The 16,262-nt window shown below is 30.7% G+C and overlaps 1 protein-coding gene across 1 annotated transcript in view; it reads right to left on the bottom strand.

The window, feature by feature from the left end:
- The window catches only part of LOC108684732 (CAD protein), a 29,611-nt gene that overhangs the window by 3,506 nt on the left and 9,843 nt on the right, over positions 1–16,262 (bottom strand). The window contains exons 13-20 of the mRNA XM_018189194.1: positions 16,174–16,262; positions 6,428–6,676; positions 4,139–4,390; positions 3,138–3,302; positions 2,640–2,801; positions 1,754–1,925; positions 1,156–1,271; positions 88–502 (exon numbers count right to left, since the gene is read on the bottom strand). The exon at positions 16,174–16,262 is cut by the window's right edge and continues 16 nt beyond it. Coding sequence (XP_018044683.1) covers positions 88–502; positions 1,156–1,271; positions 1,754–1,925; positions 2,640–2,801; positions 3,138–3,302; positions 4,139–4,390; positions 6,428–6,676; positions 16,174–16,262 — 1,620 coding nt within the window. The remainder of the gene's footprint in view (positions 1–87; positions 503–1,155; positions 1,272–1,753; positions 1,926–2,639; positions 2,802–3,137; positions 3,303–4,138; positions 4,391–6,427; positions 6,677–16,173) is intronic.

Raw genomic sequence — 16,262 nt, 5'->3', positions numbered from 1 at the left:
TATAAATTCATTTTTATCAAATTTGATTTTATCATAATTGGACAGAATGAGTTCTTCTATTTTATATTTGTATTTGCATTATCATACCGATTTGTTCGTCTTCATGCACATCAACATGCATGTTTGATTTTTCGTAATTCGGCGATATGAGACTGTCTAGTGATAATGGTTTGTTGATGATATCTGCGAGTTGAATGGATGTTGTCGGCACATGGAGCGTTGATAAAGTCTTCGTATTATATTGTATATCCCTGATGTCTTGACCAAATCCAGGATTTACTAGTACTTGCCCCTCAATGTAAGCAATTTCGCCTCTTAAGACCACTCTATGCACGGAACCGCGAACTCTCATGCCAGTGAATGGTGTCCAATTCGATTTGCTGTACGCCATTGCTTCCGGAATAATCCATTCGTCATCCATATCGATCTCGATATATGTGTTACGTTGATCAGGGATATTGAAGATCCTTTTGGGATTTCGATACAATTTGTCTATAATATCCTACAATCAATAATTATCATTGATTAACAGTTTTGTTTAGGTTTTTACCACATTTAATAATGTAACATGTATAACTTTATTAATAAAATATAAAATATAATGTATATATATTATATTATATTTTTTTATCATAAAATAATTAATCTTCCTTACATGCATATATAAATATTATGCATTTAACAATAAACAGGAATGGTATTGCTTTAGATTTACTTTGCAATTAGAATTATCTAGCATTTCTTAAAAATAATCGACAAAAAAGCGCTTTATTTTTTTTATTTTTACTATTGGTGTACGAATGAATCTTCATGTGATATTCGAAGACTTATCTTGAAAACCTATTATCAGAAAATAGCATTTATATGTAATGGAAGAAATGATAAGCATAAACATAAGATCGCGTTTAAAAGCTTTAAAAATTTCAAATTTCTTTAAAAAATTCCTTTTCAAAAGCAATATGCTTCTTAATAAGTTATTTCACAGAGTTTTCGATTTATTATTGAATAAACAGATGCGTTATCACGTTTTGTATTGTACACATTTGTATTCTCAAGAGTAATTTTCGCGTTATCGTGCAAAGTGCTTATCGGCATTCCGTACTCATTACGTCAGTTAGATATAATTGAAAGTTATAATTCAAACAAAACCTGTACCTCTATGGTCAACCTTCCTTCATGCACAGCGGTCAGTAAGAGCGGTAACATAGTTTCCAAGCCGGGAAATCCTGGCGGCGGTTTCTCAGAAGACTTCTCTTGTACAGTATGTGGAGCTTTACAGGGAAAATCAATGTCTCGTTAAAAACTACGAATTATATAAGATAAGCATATATTGATCATACGATTGAACATACGATCGCGTGATTTCGCGTGTTAGAACTTATTCTTTAATATTCTTGAATAAAAACAGGCAATAATCTTGCGAATTATCAAAACGTTTGTTTTTATCTGAATACCTAATTGCTTATTATTTCTAAACAACAAGCGCAAATGTCTGATATAATATCAAAATCTTTTGGACAAAAAGAATATTCTTGTATGATTTAAAAGCAAAGCAAAGTAGCTGTTATATAAACATGAGATGTCCATCCTTTTATCTCCAAATCATAGAATATTGATCGTTATCATTTTGAAATATTGAATTAAATTTATTCTGCTATGTGACTGCAACGCGAATTTTGTGAAAATTATAAATTGTAATTTAATTATAGCTATAATTAAAGATATTAAAATAGCAATAAGTTTATTGACGAACCGTGATCGGTTGCAAAACAATCGATAACATCTATATTATCCCAGAGAGTCTGTTGATCCTCCTTTGTTCCCAAAGAAGGACTTACTTGACCTCTTCCATAGCCTATTCGATCCAAATCATCCTGGCAAAGGAATAAATGGTGCGGACATACCTCGCATGTAACTGCCAATCCCTACAAAAAATATTATAGATACCACGCTTGGCAATATTTGTAACATCGTTATTTTGTTAATCATTACCTTGTTATAATAACGATTTAATAATGACATTGTGAATTTTTTATGACGGTAATGATAACATCAAAGTTATAAAAAGCAATCGTTACTTGTAACGAATTAAAAAAGTCATTCGTTATTGAAAAAAATAATTCTTTTTTTCCATCTGTAACTCGTTACTTTTTTACGTTACTTTCACTTTACTTATAACGAATAACATTACGTGTTATTCGTTATTTATTATTTTTTTTAGTAAGTAACGCATAATGATGACAAATTTCTTTTCAAAGTGACTTTTCTAACCTTAGCACAAACTTTGCGTTTAGTTAATATTAGCATTACCATCATAAAAAATTGCAACATCATCATCAAATTGTTTATTATAGAAAGTAATGACAAAGTAACTGAAAATTAACGTTTGTCAACCCTGATAGATATATAAGAAAATGTAATTAACATTGATATATTTTTAGATGTATTTCAATTTAAATATTTAATAAGAGCATTTTTTTGTTTAAATTATATTTGCCGCCTTAATTTTTAATTATTAAAATTGACTTTTAATTTCTTATACTCTATTACTACTGGGTTACATAAATCTTATACATATACAATTATTTTGGTTTTGTGACAGACATCTTTTTTATTGATATGTATTGTTAGGAACTTACATGTTCCTTAGCAGCTCGAATGATTTGTATTTCTTCTTTACGTGCTACGTGACACACATGAATCGGTCTGCTGTGCAAACTCGCCAGCAAGAGGACCGCAGCTGTGGTTTGCCCTTCTGCATGCACGCACAAAGGATACTTTTTCGGCCAACTTTCGAAGTGCTATATATAAAAAAGAAGTAGCCATTGATGTATATCATATAATTGAAAATATAAATATTACGTTAATTATTTTTTATTTTGATTAAAATATGATTTTTATTTTGATTAAATTATTTTACATTACAACAATTAAAACTGTTTCAAAATAATTTTCTTATAACAGGCGCATGTACTTGGAATCTTCTTTTTATCTTTTTTGTAAAATTTATTAATATTTTTAATAGATTGTATACGTTTCATACACATGCAAATTTATAAATAAACTAGATTTGTTAAAGAATATATTTTGGAATTAAGAATCTTTCAATATTTTTTACAAGCATGGAAATCATTTACCTTAATCCAAACACTAAGATCAGTGAGACGAAGAGTTGTGAACGTTTCGTTTAGGTACATTTTCAAAGCAGCCACGTGTGGTGCTATTTCACGTATATCGTTATAATTATCCGATGAGGCACCAGCAAAAAGTGCATAATCGCATCGTGAGTCAGCTACAGCTTGCTATTGAAGTAGACAGTAAGTGATATTTTGTTATTTAATTTTATTATAATGTTTAAGAAATTATTTAAGATTATTCTTAAATATTTCTTAAACGTGATTAAAATTTATTTAGACTAAATCTAATTAATAATAAACAAAAAATAATAAACATAAATAAAAACTGCATGAAATTAATTTTGAAATATCTGTATAAGAAATCAATGTTTTATATACGTTGATAAGTAGATATTCGTGTGTATCTTTTTGAACACAAAAAAAGTTTAAAACTCATAACGATAAAACAAAACGTCGTTTTTTAAGCTATTGTTATCATACAGTATCACGTTGTTAAAACTTGGTTCGCCAACTGCGATCGATTTTTGTAATTATGTGATAGAGCTTGATTTTTGATTATCACTTAGATATAGGAAGCTTGAAATTGCATTTTTGAGCAAATATTTTAATTTAATTTAAGAATATTTTACTAAACGTGTTATAAATCGAATTATGATCAATGAAACAAGACTGAGTTAGTTTATCAAAATTTTTGTTCTTGCGCTTATAAATTTAAAAGTATCCTGGAAAGTTTTTGATATCAATTTTTCGAGACAAAAAATTAAATCTTAATTATACATGTAATCTTTAATATATTTAGTATTACAAATTAATTTAAATTATTTTAAATTTTAATTTAAATTTAATTTGATTATGATTTTGTTAATAATGAATATAAATATGAATAAAGAATGCGCAAAAAATCAATAATCAAATTAACTTTTGAGAGAGAGAGAAAGAGAGAGAGAGAGAGAGAGAGAGAGAGAGAGAGAGAGAGAGAGAAACATAAGGAATTCTCTTACCGCTTTGGCGATCGCGAAAGTCTTGTGATCTACTACCGCAGGATTGGTATTCGGCATCGCAAAAATTATTGTTATGCCTCCGGCCAGCGCTGCTGCAGTGCAAGAGGCAAAATCTTCTTTGTGAACCTCTCCAGGATCACGGGTATGCACGTGCACATCAATAAGGCCAGGTAATCTGATCATTTTTCGCGATGACATGCAATCAGTGTGCGTTTTCATACGCGGTGCCTTCCCGCCAACCATTCTTAACGCCTATATATAAAAAAAATGAATCAATTTATTATATTTTACACTATCCGATAAATTTAAACTCTTTTTCCAGATCACGAATAGGATAAAGTGAATTTTTGTCGCTGAAAATGAATATGTAAATGAAACTGTTTTATTATGTTTTTAAAAAAATTGAATCTAAAAATGAAAAAAATGGTATTTTTTGGTACTTTTAAGTTAAAGTATCTTAAAAACATAATGTGATAGAGTAATTTTATTTGTCACGTTTTCGAGATACTTTAGCTGAAAAAGTTTAATTTTTTCAAACAGATGTATTTATATATAATTATTTTTAAAAAATGTAATTTAATCAGCAAAAATAATTAAAATTAAAAAAAAATAATTAGTAGAACTATTACTTGAATTATTTTTTATATAGTTTTTAATAGAAAATTTTGTTTCCTTCAGATAAAAGACTATGTCAGTTTGAGCCCCGACTGAACAGCATTGAGAGCTAGCTAGGATTGTAGAGCATAAAAAAAAGGATTAAAGAGTTCCATATGCACAACTTTGTAAAATGAATTCCTTGAGTGCTACAGCTTCAAAGTTCACTATTATCATGTATTGTGTATCATGTAGGACTGGTTTTATTCGATTTTTCAAATCATCTAGTATCTGGAATATGTCCAATCTTGACAAAGACAACTAAATCTTTTTTGAACCTCAAATGAATAGTTATAAGTGAGATATATTAATCGATAAAGAGGGGGGGAGAGACATTCAAAGAATGAAAACAGAAGGTTTTAATTGCCTAATTGAAATGTGGTCAATATATAGACCTTATCTCTTTTCAGCTTCCTCATTGAAACTCTCTAAAAGTAAAAAAACATCATTAACTGTTCTTGCTGGCATATGGGTGTCTTCGGCAAAGAATTAGGCATCCCAGATACCATATAACTGTCAACCGGATGAACTGTACCAAACACATTTTAGATATTCTATGTCTTTGGTACAATCCGTTATCGCCGTCACCGCGGGGAGGTGTTCTAGACACAGAGAAATTAGATAAGACTAGTGATACGCTTTTGACTACCCGAAAGGGAAGGTTTATAAATCGTTAATATGTATAAAACTGAGACAATTGTTTCAATAATTTATTAATTAATATAAACTTCCAAAGCTTCATGGACATATTGACTTCGTTTGAGATGAGTTGCTGGGATATGGTTTTTTTCTTATTGACTCAATTTTAATGTTATATATGTTAGGATCCACTTCAGTGAGAACCTGTTAGTGATTTACATTTGACGGAAAGTTCAATTAATTAGGATTTGAAATATGTATTGCTGAAGAGGATTCTAAAGAGAGCCGAAACGTTCAAAATAAAGAAGATTACACACAATTGATTAATAGTATAGAATTTAATCATTGGCACCTATAACTCTTAGTAGCCCTGTATAGATTGTTTATTTTTATTTTTAAGATTTTAAATCTGTACAATTTGACTGTCCTATAAAGTTGGGCTTATGGAATTTTTGATTCTCTTTTGATACTTTAAAATTTTAGGTAAATTTTTGTCTCCAAGTGTCATCTCCATCATCCGGGACCTAAAAAACTCTCCTATAAAACTGGGCATAGTCCTTTATATTGTCCATTTTGATTATATGTGAATATTAATAATTTCTATTACTGTGAAAATAGATATTTTCCGTTTTTTCGAGAAAATTAAAATTTTCAATATTGTTTTAAAATACCTGAAGTGAACTTTGTATCTAATATGCCTTATCAACAATGTGAACAAAATTTTAGGAGTAAGAGTGAATAATATTATAATCTTGTTTATCAAAAACAATCTTTGATCATTGAGTGATATAAAATGTAGTTTTAAATTAGAAGATAAAGTCATTTATTCTAATTATTTAATCAAATTATTTCTTTAAATAAAATTTATTAGACTTTTTTATTTATATATAATAAAATTTATTAGACTTTTTTATTTATATATAATAAAATTTATTAGACATACATATTATGTTTTTTATGAGATATTTTTATAGAGTCAAAAATCTGAATACTCACTTCAACCAGCAGCTTCGCACATTTAACGTCTGTAATCAAAGGTACAGAATAATCAGCTGCTAGTCTTCTCGTTCGATAACCATGCGTCATAAAATTTGAAACACGCCGGGCTCCACCGTTTCTCATCGGTAGATTGATCACGAGATCGAACTGCTTTTTCGACAAGAAATCGGCGAGATGCCGAAGTTGGCTCGGGCTAGAATCCTCGTTCACGGCGATGTTCTCAAATGTCCATTGCACCGGTTCGACCTGCATTACAAAAATTGGTTACGTAACATAAAGTTACAACAATTATCTACAATTATAAATGTTCAAAATTTATAGTGGAAACAAGGAATATCTAAGGAAAAAGCACATTAACTGAAGTACAGATTTACGCAAAATACAAACGAAAATAATAAAAATATATATTAAAGGGATCCTAAAGCATTTAATAATTCTGAAATATCTTAAATTTGAATTAGCTTAATTTATAAAATTATAAAATTCTTATAGGATTAAAATATGCACAAAAACAGCTACTGCAAATATTATCTTCGTATAAAAAAACGAAAAGAAATTAAAAATATTAGTTATTTTTAGCACGTTATTTTTAGCAGTTATTATCTGACGACAATATTTGCTTAATATAATTATTGCTTAATATAAAAATTCTATAATTTAATTATTTTTATAAAATGAGATGATCTCGACATAGAGATCGGAAAATATCGTGCAATTGAAACTAATTGTAAGATTAAAATCTAGAAAGAAGATTGTTTAGAATTACGCTTTATAAATGTGAATAGAGGTAAAGAGTAGTAAAGATGAATAATATTGCATGCAGCAGTAAGTGATGTCTAAGTGCAGTCTATTTTAATATAGTAGAACTGAAGATTATATGAGCAAAACAAAAATTTAATATTATTCTAGACTCTTCTACAAATTTTGCATTAGATTTTTTTATGACATACACAGACATAATTATAATTATGTATTATAAAATATTCAAAATTATGCAAATATATTTGAATATCTCATAAAAAATTTAAATAATTTCAGATAATAATTAATTTCCGCACCACTGTACGCTGTTATCGTTGAGATAGATATCGGTCGATAGAGATTACATTCATTGGTTTATCGTAATATTCTAAACGACCTAGAAACGATTGATATCTTTTTTCATCTCTTAGAAAAACAAATATGCTGCCTGTTTTTAGAGCAATCGAATATATTCGTCAAGAAACAATACCAATCTTTAACCACGCATCACAATGCGCCGAAATCAATCTACAAATGGTCTCTGTTTCATGCACAGATTAGATAACGACGGAAATTTTTATTCGCGATATTGCCATCATTTATTCACGTTATATGATGTCAGACGAATCAAACGTTACCATGCGCAATATTGTGTGGTCTTATACGAAGCAATACCACAAAATTCGATTGCGTTTCAAGAGAAGATCATAGACGGAATCATCGTGGATCTGTATACTTATATAATATATTATAATAATTTATAATATATTATGATAATTTGTGAGAATTACCTTACCAATTTTATTATGATGATGTTAATAAGAAGCTTCTTTTATCTAACTATTGCGACAGCTATTATTGCAATGTTTTCTGCAATCTCTTGCACGCACGTATTGTATATTAATAGTACAAGAAAAACTGATTACATACAACTGATTACATACTCGGAGAGAGATTACATCAAGTAATCTACGATGTTACCATAACTTTAATCATTATATCAATAACTTTCTTTTTTCGTAATAATTATTGTAGCTTACTGTTTGTAATGTACAAGATTGACACATATATTTTAGTCTTTTTATTAATATTTTGCATTACATTTAATTATACTTGTCATTAATTACAGACTAAATATTAAAAATAAAACTTTATTTATTTAATTAAAATAAGCTTTATTTTAATAGGTTAGTAAGTATTATTGATAAAACGCGGCATTACTGATAAAAGTTATTTGTTTAGACAAGTATTAGACGCGATAATTAGATCTAGGTATATCTAGTAACATTAGAAAAAGAAAAACATTGAAAGGATATGTAGAAAAAATAATAAAGGTTATTCTAAATAGTATTTCAATGGCTAACATTTGTATCTATAATTATATATGATCCTATGATAAGTGATATGAAACTGAATATTGGGAAATTGGGTAGAATACCAAAGCTTTATCTTGCCCAATGCCATCGCAATCTTCATAAGTATTTTACATCGAGCTTGTTTGTCAATGCCCAATAGTAAACGGGCGATTAAAAGCGCCCGTGCTCGATAATGTGCGTAACGATAGCTATTTATCGATTCCGATAGCCCGCGAGAGGACTACTGCCTCATCAGTCATCGACGTGTCCTCACGCGTGTACGCACAATGCTGCGTTCTCATTTTCGCTGACCTTGAAACTAGAATGAAGAAATGTGTCGGTGACCTGTAATAAACCGCTAAGTAGCCTATTGTAGTGTACCGCGACCGATCCTGAGGACGCGCGCCCTACGTGGAGACACTCCACGTGGCCGTCTCTCCATCGTGTGTGTACACTTTGTTATGTCATTATGCGAAAAAGGACAATGGGAATAGTGCAATCATTGATTGATTCCTTCAATCATAAGTCTGATTCCCAGTTGAGAAATAACAACGGATCCAAACCAAAGAACGTAGCCAAAGTGGAGGAATATGAGGATGTGGAATTGATACAAATGAAGATGGCCATCATAAATGATCCTAACAGTTTCATTCTAAACAATCTCATGATGTGTATCCAGTTCTTCGAGAATTATGAGGAGTAAGCACTCCTGTTCCAATGCTTTTTCACGATTCATTGCAGTTGCGGAAAATAATAATTACGAGTGTAAATTTGGAAAAGAAATTTGGAAAATGGGATAATAGTATTCAACTGCTGTTAGTATATTAACAAGTGATCCCGATAATAAATCTTATTCAACATGATGAAGTTTAGTGTCATTAAATAAATATTTGCACATTCAAGTTATTACTGTTAATAACACATTAGAAAAACCGTAATAGTGAAATTAAGTTAATTAGAGATAACCGTATCATGTGTATGTATCATCCATATCATATTCAGAAATTTACTGGAAAATCAGGAATTATTTCGCTGATTACATACTGACTTAAGAAGTATCAACTATTATCTTGATTTAATCTAATCTATAAATCCTCAACACATATGAAAAATATTCCTCGGCGCTCAAGAAGAAGTATTTATGAATTCTTTACATTACTTTTGCTTTTCAATATAATAAATCTCAATCAATTTGCAATCAATTTGCAACATAATAAATCTCTTTGGCATTGTGTACACAATCAGGCGTGCTTCCATAATATAAGGAATCATCTTTTCATTTACACAGTAAAGATCTATAGTATAAAGATCTATAGTAATGTTGCAATATAGATCTTTGTTGCAAAACAAAATAAAAAGATATTTTTTCTTATAATGGAAACGCATATGATGGAAAAGTCTTGTGTCTACGAGATTTATTATGTGACAAATTAAAAAGCAAAAATGCAAAGAATTCAGAGTACACATTATTTTGTAATTAACATTACATTAAGAAAATTAATTTAAATGAATATTGAATATTGATTTATTAGAGAGTGCTGGTTCATATTATATTTAATTAAATATTAGAGGAAAGCCCTTTATAATGAGATAGGCGCCTAATATGAGATAACGGCGTTTCCGCTAAAATGTGCTGTTGGTTTCACCAATGAATTTATTGTTCTTGAATTGAAAACTATTTAATGGAAAATTCATGATTAAATCATGCCTGTAGTTGCAAAAAAAAATTTTAGAATTTGGATGTCTTCAAGTTTCATTGAGATGAGCTTTTAAATCTTGTTTATTATTGAATAAGTAAATATTTGACAATAAATTTTTCATGTATTTTTGTTAATGAAATAAGATTGTACTAAAAAAATATACGTGATATGTTGAATTGCTTAATTAATTAGATTTGATAATCGTAAAATCGTAAGGTGAAAATCGTAATATGAGATACCCGGTATTTCTAATATGAAATAACCTATGCTCCTATGTCATAGTGAAAATAGTTGCTAAAGTATAAAAATTATTGTACAAAAATAAAAATAACAATTGGAATAAATATCGAGTGCTTGTTTCTGCGATGCTTGAATCCAACTATTTGAAGACGAGTCAGCTAGATACAATGCATCGCATACTCATTTTGTACTCGCACTGGTTGTTTATTTGTATTTTAGAAACATTAAATAAAGTTTTTTAATTGCAATACTGATATACTTTGCGTTTTATTATCGATTTCTCGGGACATCTCATATTAGGAGCACAATTTTTTTACATTTCTTTAATTTATAAAAAAAAATTAAATTTGAATTAAATTTTACATAATTTTATCTTAAAATTACTAAATTTCCTTCAAAAATAACCTATTATTTTTTAAAATTCTATCCATAGATTTCTAACATTTACTCAAAATGAACTCGGAATATATTTCATAATATAGGGGCCTTTCCTCTATACATAATATTTATATATTTTTATTATTTTCATATTCTAATATCAATAATTATTTTTGAAAAGTCTTTTGAATATTTATTTTTATTTTTATATGTTTATGTTTTAATTAATTAAAGTAAAACAATTAATGTAAAGAATATAAAGTGTAGAGAAAAGTTTTAGTGAATCATATATATTACATAAATGTAGTTAGACATAATAATAATAAATGTCAGAAAACTAATTATCGGAAAACTGCTTTTACAGAGATATAATTCAAATTAAAGAGACTTTGGTACCAACTTACGAAAGCGAATTAAATAAAGTGCTCCCATCTCAAAAGCACGTTCTACTGCCGGATATTCTTCAGGAGCATATCTCTCATAACATTGCTTTTACATCAAAAAGACAAACCGGTGATCTCATTATCGAATCACTGCATCCTATCCGCATTTATATTGTGCATGATAATATTGAAATTACAGAGCGACATTACTTATCAGAGTATAGTAGCCTAAATAATGGGATTACATACAACATGATGGTGCAACCAAGTGAAAATCCCGGTAAGTAAATTTGTTTTGACTTATAAAATATCTCAGATTGTCTTTGTTTCTTTTCGCAATGTATTCCTAGCGCAATTTGAAGTAGATTTGTTTTTAACAAAAATGTAATTAATTAATAAAATGTAATTTCTAAATTGTAGAAAGATTCTGCTTAAAAACTAAAAATTCTCGCAAAGAAAGTTTTAAATAGAAAATAAAAATATAAAACTTTATTCCACAATTCAATTCGGAGACAAATTTAAACATTTTAAATTAAAATTATGTTTCTATATATACATTAATTTTAACGATTTATTTTTCAAATTTCAAACGATTTATTTATCATTAAGTTTAAACTTGCAACTATTTTGATAAAATTTAGATCTTAATAAGAATTAAAACTTTCATTAAAATATATGACGGCGAGAGTATTTATGGCCATAATTCGAACATATTGGCTGCGTTCAGCAGACTCAATAATTGAGTGAGCGCTTGCTGCTATTGATGTATTCTTTTAGATCTAAAATTTTGATTGAATAATCTAAAAGAATGCATCAATAACAACAAACGCTCATTCAATTTTTGAGTTGGCTGAATGCGCTCAATGCTTCCACATTATATAAAAAAAAGAAATTCCAAAATTCTTCAATTTTCAAAAAATTTAATATAATCTTTTTTAGTAAATTTCAATTTATTAAAAAAGATAGCGTTAAATAATAATTTTTTTTAATAAGAAATTTTTTTTAGATTTAGTAGAATAGATTTAGTAGAGCATTCGACTAAAATAATAAATATTCTGTCTGTAGGATACGTGCGATTGCGACGTCTAGATGAAACGCCGTATGCAAGTAACTCCTGCAAGGAAGAAAACAACGATCCTTCTTTAACAGTGGATGATGACGAAATATATGATGGTGATGGCGAGAGCATTTATGGTCGTAATTCGAACATGATACATCACACCAGAGTCACACCGCACCACTCTAGAAAGAGAGGTCTCCAAACTTCTTCAATTTTTAGTGTCAAATCTTTGCCCAATCTTCATGACAAGACAATATACGAGGATCAAGTATCCCTTTCCGTAAAAAGTATTTATGAAACCCGACCCAGTCGTAATTTCAAAACTGAGTCTGACTTTGAGCATAGATCCTCGATAGAGAATCGAAGAAATCATGGTCAGAAAACATGGTTGAAAAATGAATTGGAGGCCAGAAAAGAAAGTTACCAACGTTATTCTCAATCCGGCGTAGCGAAACAGAAAGTTTGCAGGCCAGCAAGCATCACGAGTTCCGGTTATCGATCCGAAGCTTGCGACAGTGATAGCGACTGGAGTTATCAACCTCCGTCAAAATCCATCTTGCAAACAACTCGTAACGTGAATCATAACAAGAATACGGATGCATCAACGAAGATCTATTCGAATGCGATGATTCCGACGCAGTGTTTTAAAAAGTTGAGGATCAGCAATGATGGCAAGATTTACATGTTACAACGAGAGAGGAAACCGCAGAATTGCAAGCAATTTCGCCTCATGTTGGCCGACAGACAATACGATTCCTATGTCTTCTATACCAGCAGTAAAGTGTTCATGAGTTACTTCGTCGATCTCTTCGTGGATCAATTAGCGGAGCCATTGGGTTTCAAACAAGAAGATCTGAATCACGTAGAAGAGTCGATTATCTACTGTGACAAAGTGATCGACTCGCATAATTTGAGGCTGCGCAGACTCGAGTCCTACGAGATCTCACCAACGATATGGCTACAGTGGCCGGAATACGCACAGGAATGGCTAGATAGACCAAGGAGCACGTGGCCTGATTACAATGATATCAATAAAGTAAAAGATTTTGGTTGCTACGTAGTGCCCGAAGACTCTCTATCGAGAAAAAGAAATTTGTCAAAAGAGTTGTCTTGGCAACAAAATGCCAACACAACTATTCACCAGGAAATCGAGTGGCAATTGGCATTTCCAGCCGCGGAACGATATCTAGAGACCTGCATGACGCGCTCACAAGTGCAAGTGTATTTGATCGCGCTGATGCTCCATAAAACTTTCTTAAGACAGATCCAGGACTCGACAACTGGCTTAACGACTTCTCACATTAGGAATAAGCTATTCTGGTTGATCGAAGAAAACGATCGACCTTTCAAATGGCCTGACAATCGGACTGGCGACTGTCTAATCAAATTGTTAGATAGTCTTTATCGCTGCCTCAGCCAGAACGAACCAACTCTATTGGACTATTTCCTCCGTGACAAAAACGTGTTTAACAAAGTGCCCGCCAATCTTCTGTTGCACAGTCAGAAGCAATTGAAGAGAATAATTGAGAACCCTGTCATGTATGTGTTCCATGCGATGGAGAACATCAAGTATAGCAACAAATTTTTTCCGCGATTAAATTTCACAAAGCTGTTCAACATATTGACGGTAAAGCCGTGGTTGGCTATGAATCCAGCTCTAGATATGTATTTGTCGCCGTCAAAGAGCGACGAGTCATACAGAGATGAGATCTATAATAAATCCGGTGGATTTTGGAACAAGACTCGAAAGAAGAATTTGCGTAACTACAGCGCACCAATAGCTGCGCCAATAGACGCGAGGAAAACACTAATCACTCCGCGCAAGGCCACTGATTGTATCGTCGAGATCTCGGTGAGTTCCTTAAGAGATAAGATTATTGGTGTTCATAATGAACAATCCACCGTAACAAATTACTGTCATAACTGATTGTGCCAGACAAAAAAAAAAGTGAAGTCCATCCATGATGCTACACAACTTGTGTCGGGAATCTAATCTTATCTCGGTTACCTCGAGATTAGCAGATCAAGAGTCATGGTTAATTCACATTCCTGTCTTGTTTTTTCTTTCTCTTTTCCAGGAACGATGTGCCAAATTAGAAGGTATAAGGCTGGCTGCTTTGTTGGACTTCTTCGTCACGCATTTTGTTAAAATGGCCGAGTGCTGTCACAGGTATCGCGCTTATCAACAGAAAGAGGTTTATCTCGATCAAGCTGATAGATTGTCGATCATCCTATCAGAGATGAGCAGGTATAAGGACGATGCTAAAGCTTATCGCAAGAAGATCTATGCTCTGAGGATGAAACCGATGATGAATTCAACGATTATATCACAGAATGAGCCGCCGGAAACTCCTGAGAGGAATCAAAAACCTATATTCAGCAGCACCCTGAAAGATCGTTTTACGCGACAATTTGATGAAGTCATGACACTGTCAAAGAACGAGCAACCGCAATCTAGTCATCAAGATCACACGAATAAGATAACGATTATCTCCGAAATAGAATTAATGAACGAGGGAAACGCGCAGGCGGATACTGCAAGCGCGATTACAAGTGAGGATGAAAATCCTTACATTTCGAGAAAGCCTATATCGAAGGATCAGGGTGATGACTCAAAAACGATACAAAAAGTGGTCTCTCTAGCAGACAATCTAAACGAAACGACGTTTATATGATACGTACGTTTAGGAATAGAGCGTGAATGATCTGTCGAAAAAAAGAAGCAAAATAGAAATACATCTTTGTATTCAACGCTCGTAGCAAATTCCCATAGAACAGATTATTCCAGCAACATTGCAATGTTCCAGCAATATTGGAGTAACGTTAGACGTATTCAACAGATTCAACAGTTGAGTTGTTTACTGCTATTTGTGTAATCTTTTAGATCTAAAGATCTAATTGAATAATCTAGAAGAATACATCAATAACAGCAAGAGTTGAATTGTTGAGTCTGCTGAACGCGCTCATTGTAAGAATGTTGCAAGCTTTTGTGTTATATGGATATAGAATGGTATGTTTCGAGATTGGTCGATAATTAATTTAGTAAGTAATCGAGGAAGACTGAGCATGCTTATCGCATGCTTGCGAATTGTCGATATTTGATCATCGCGTTACGCAAGAGCGCATATATTTATGTATAGTAATTATTAGTAGTTAACTCTTTCTCTCCGTCCGCAAACTGATCATTTAACTCATACATTAAAATCTTTATTTAATAAAAATTGAAATTTATCTAAAAATGAAGGAAAAATTGAAATTTAATTTAAAATATACAATTTAATAGGAAGGGAATAGGACACTGCCTTTTTCTTATTTCGGAAAAGTTATTTAAAAGTGAAATTTTGTTTGTATCAAATAAGATCTAGGTTGCAGGAGAGTTAAAATAATTTATGAAAATAGTTAATTCCGCTGAAGTCACAATTTAACTATTGTATCTCACATATCATATTAATTTTTTTTTTTTTAAACATTTTATATGTTTGAACATTTTATATGTTTGACAAAATTTATATATGAATTTAATGATTTCATTACTTTCATTATTTCATCATCATTAATATCATTATCTTTATATCTATTGTTATTAAATCCCTTATTTGATCGCAAACGATATCTCTTCACTGAAATATTCATACTCAAAATCATGCATCATATTTCACTAAATAACTCAAATTGTAATAATTTAAATTGTAAAAATTCAACAAGTTTAATCGAGGTATGTACGTTTCTCGTAAATACTTATCGTAAATATTTTTCTTAATAATTTCTTAATAATTTCTTAAATATATGTAAATATTATTCTTTCCATATACGTTATCAGTGAGTGATAAATATTATATCCAAAACAAAACAATATAAAACAGTCATTGAATAATTTTTTGTTTACCTCGACACCATGCTCTGTATAAAAGTCGGCAGTTCCCATGCTGGCATACAATTTGTATCCCATGTTTTTTAGATTTCTGATAGATCCTA

This window comes from Atta colombica, unplaced genomic scaffold (genome assembly GCF_001594045.1).
Source record: "Atta colombica isolate Treedump-2 unplaced genomic scaffold, Acol1.0 scaffold14, whole genome shotgun sequence".
Classification (NCBI taxonomy): Eukaryota; Metazoa; Arthropoda; class Insecta; order Hymenoptera; family Formicidae; genus Atta; species Atta colombica.
This window is presented reverse-complemented; position numbering and strand designations above follow the sequence as displayed.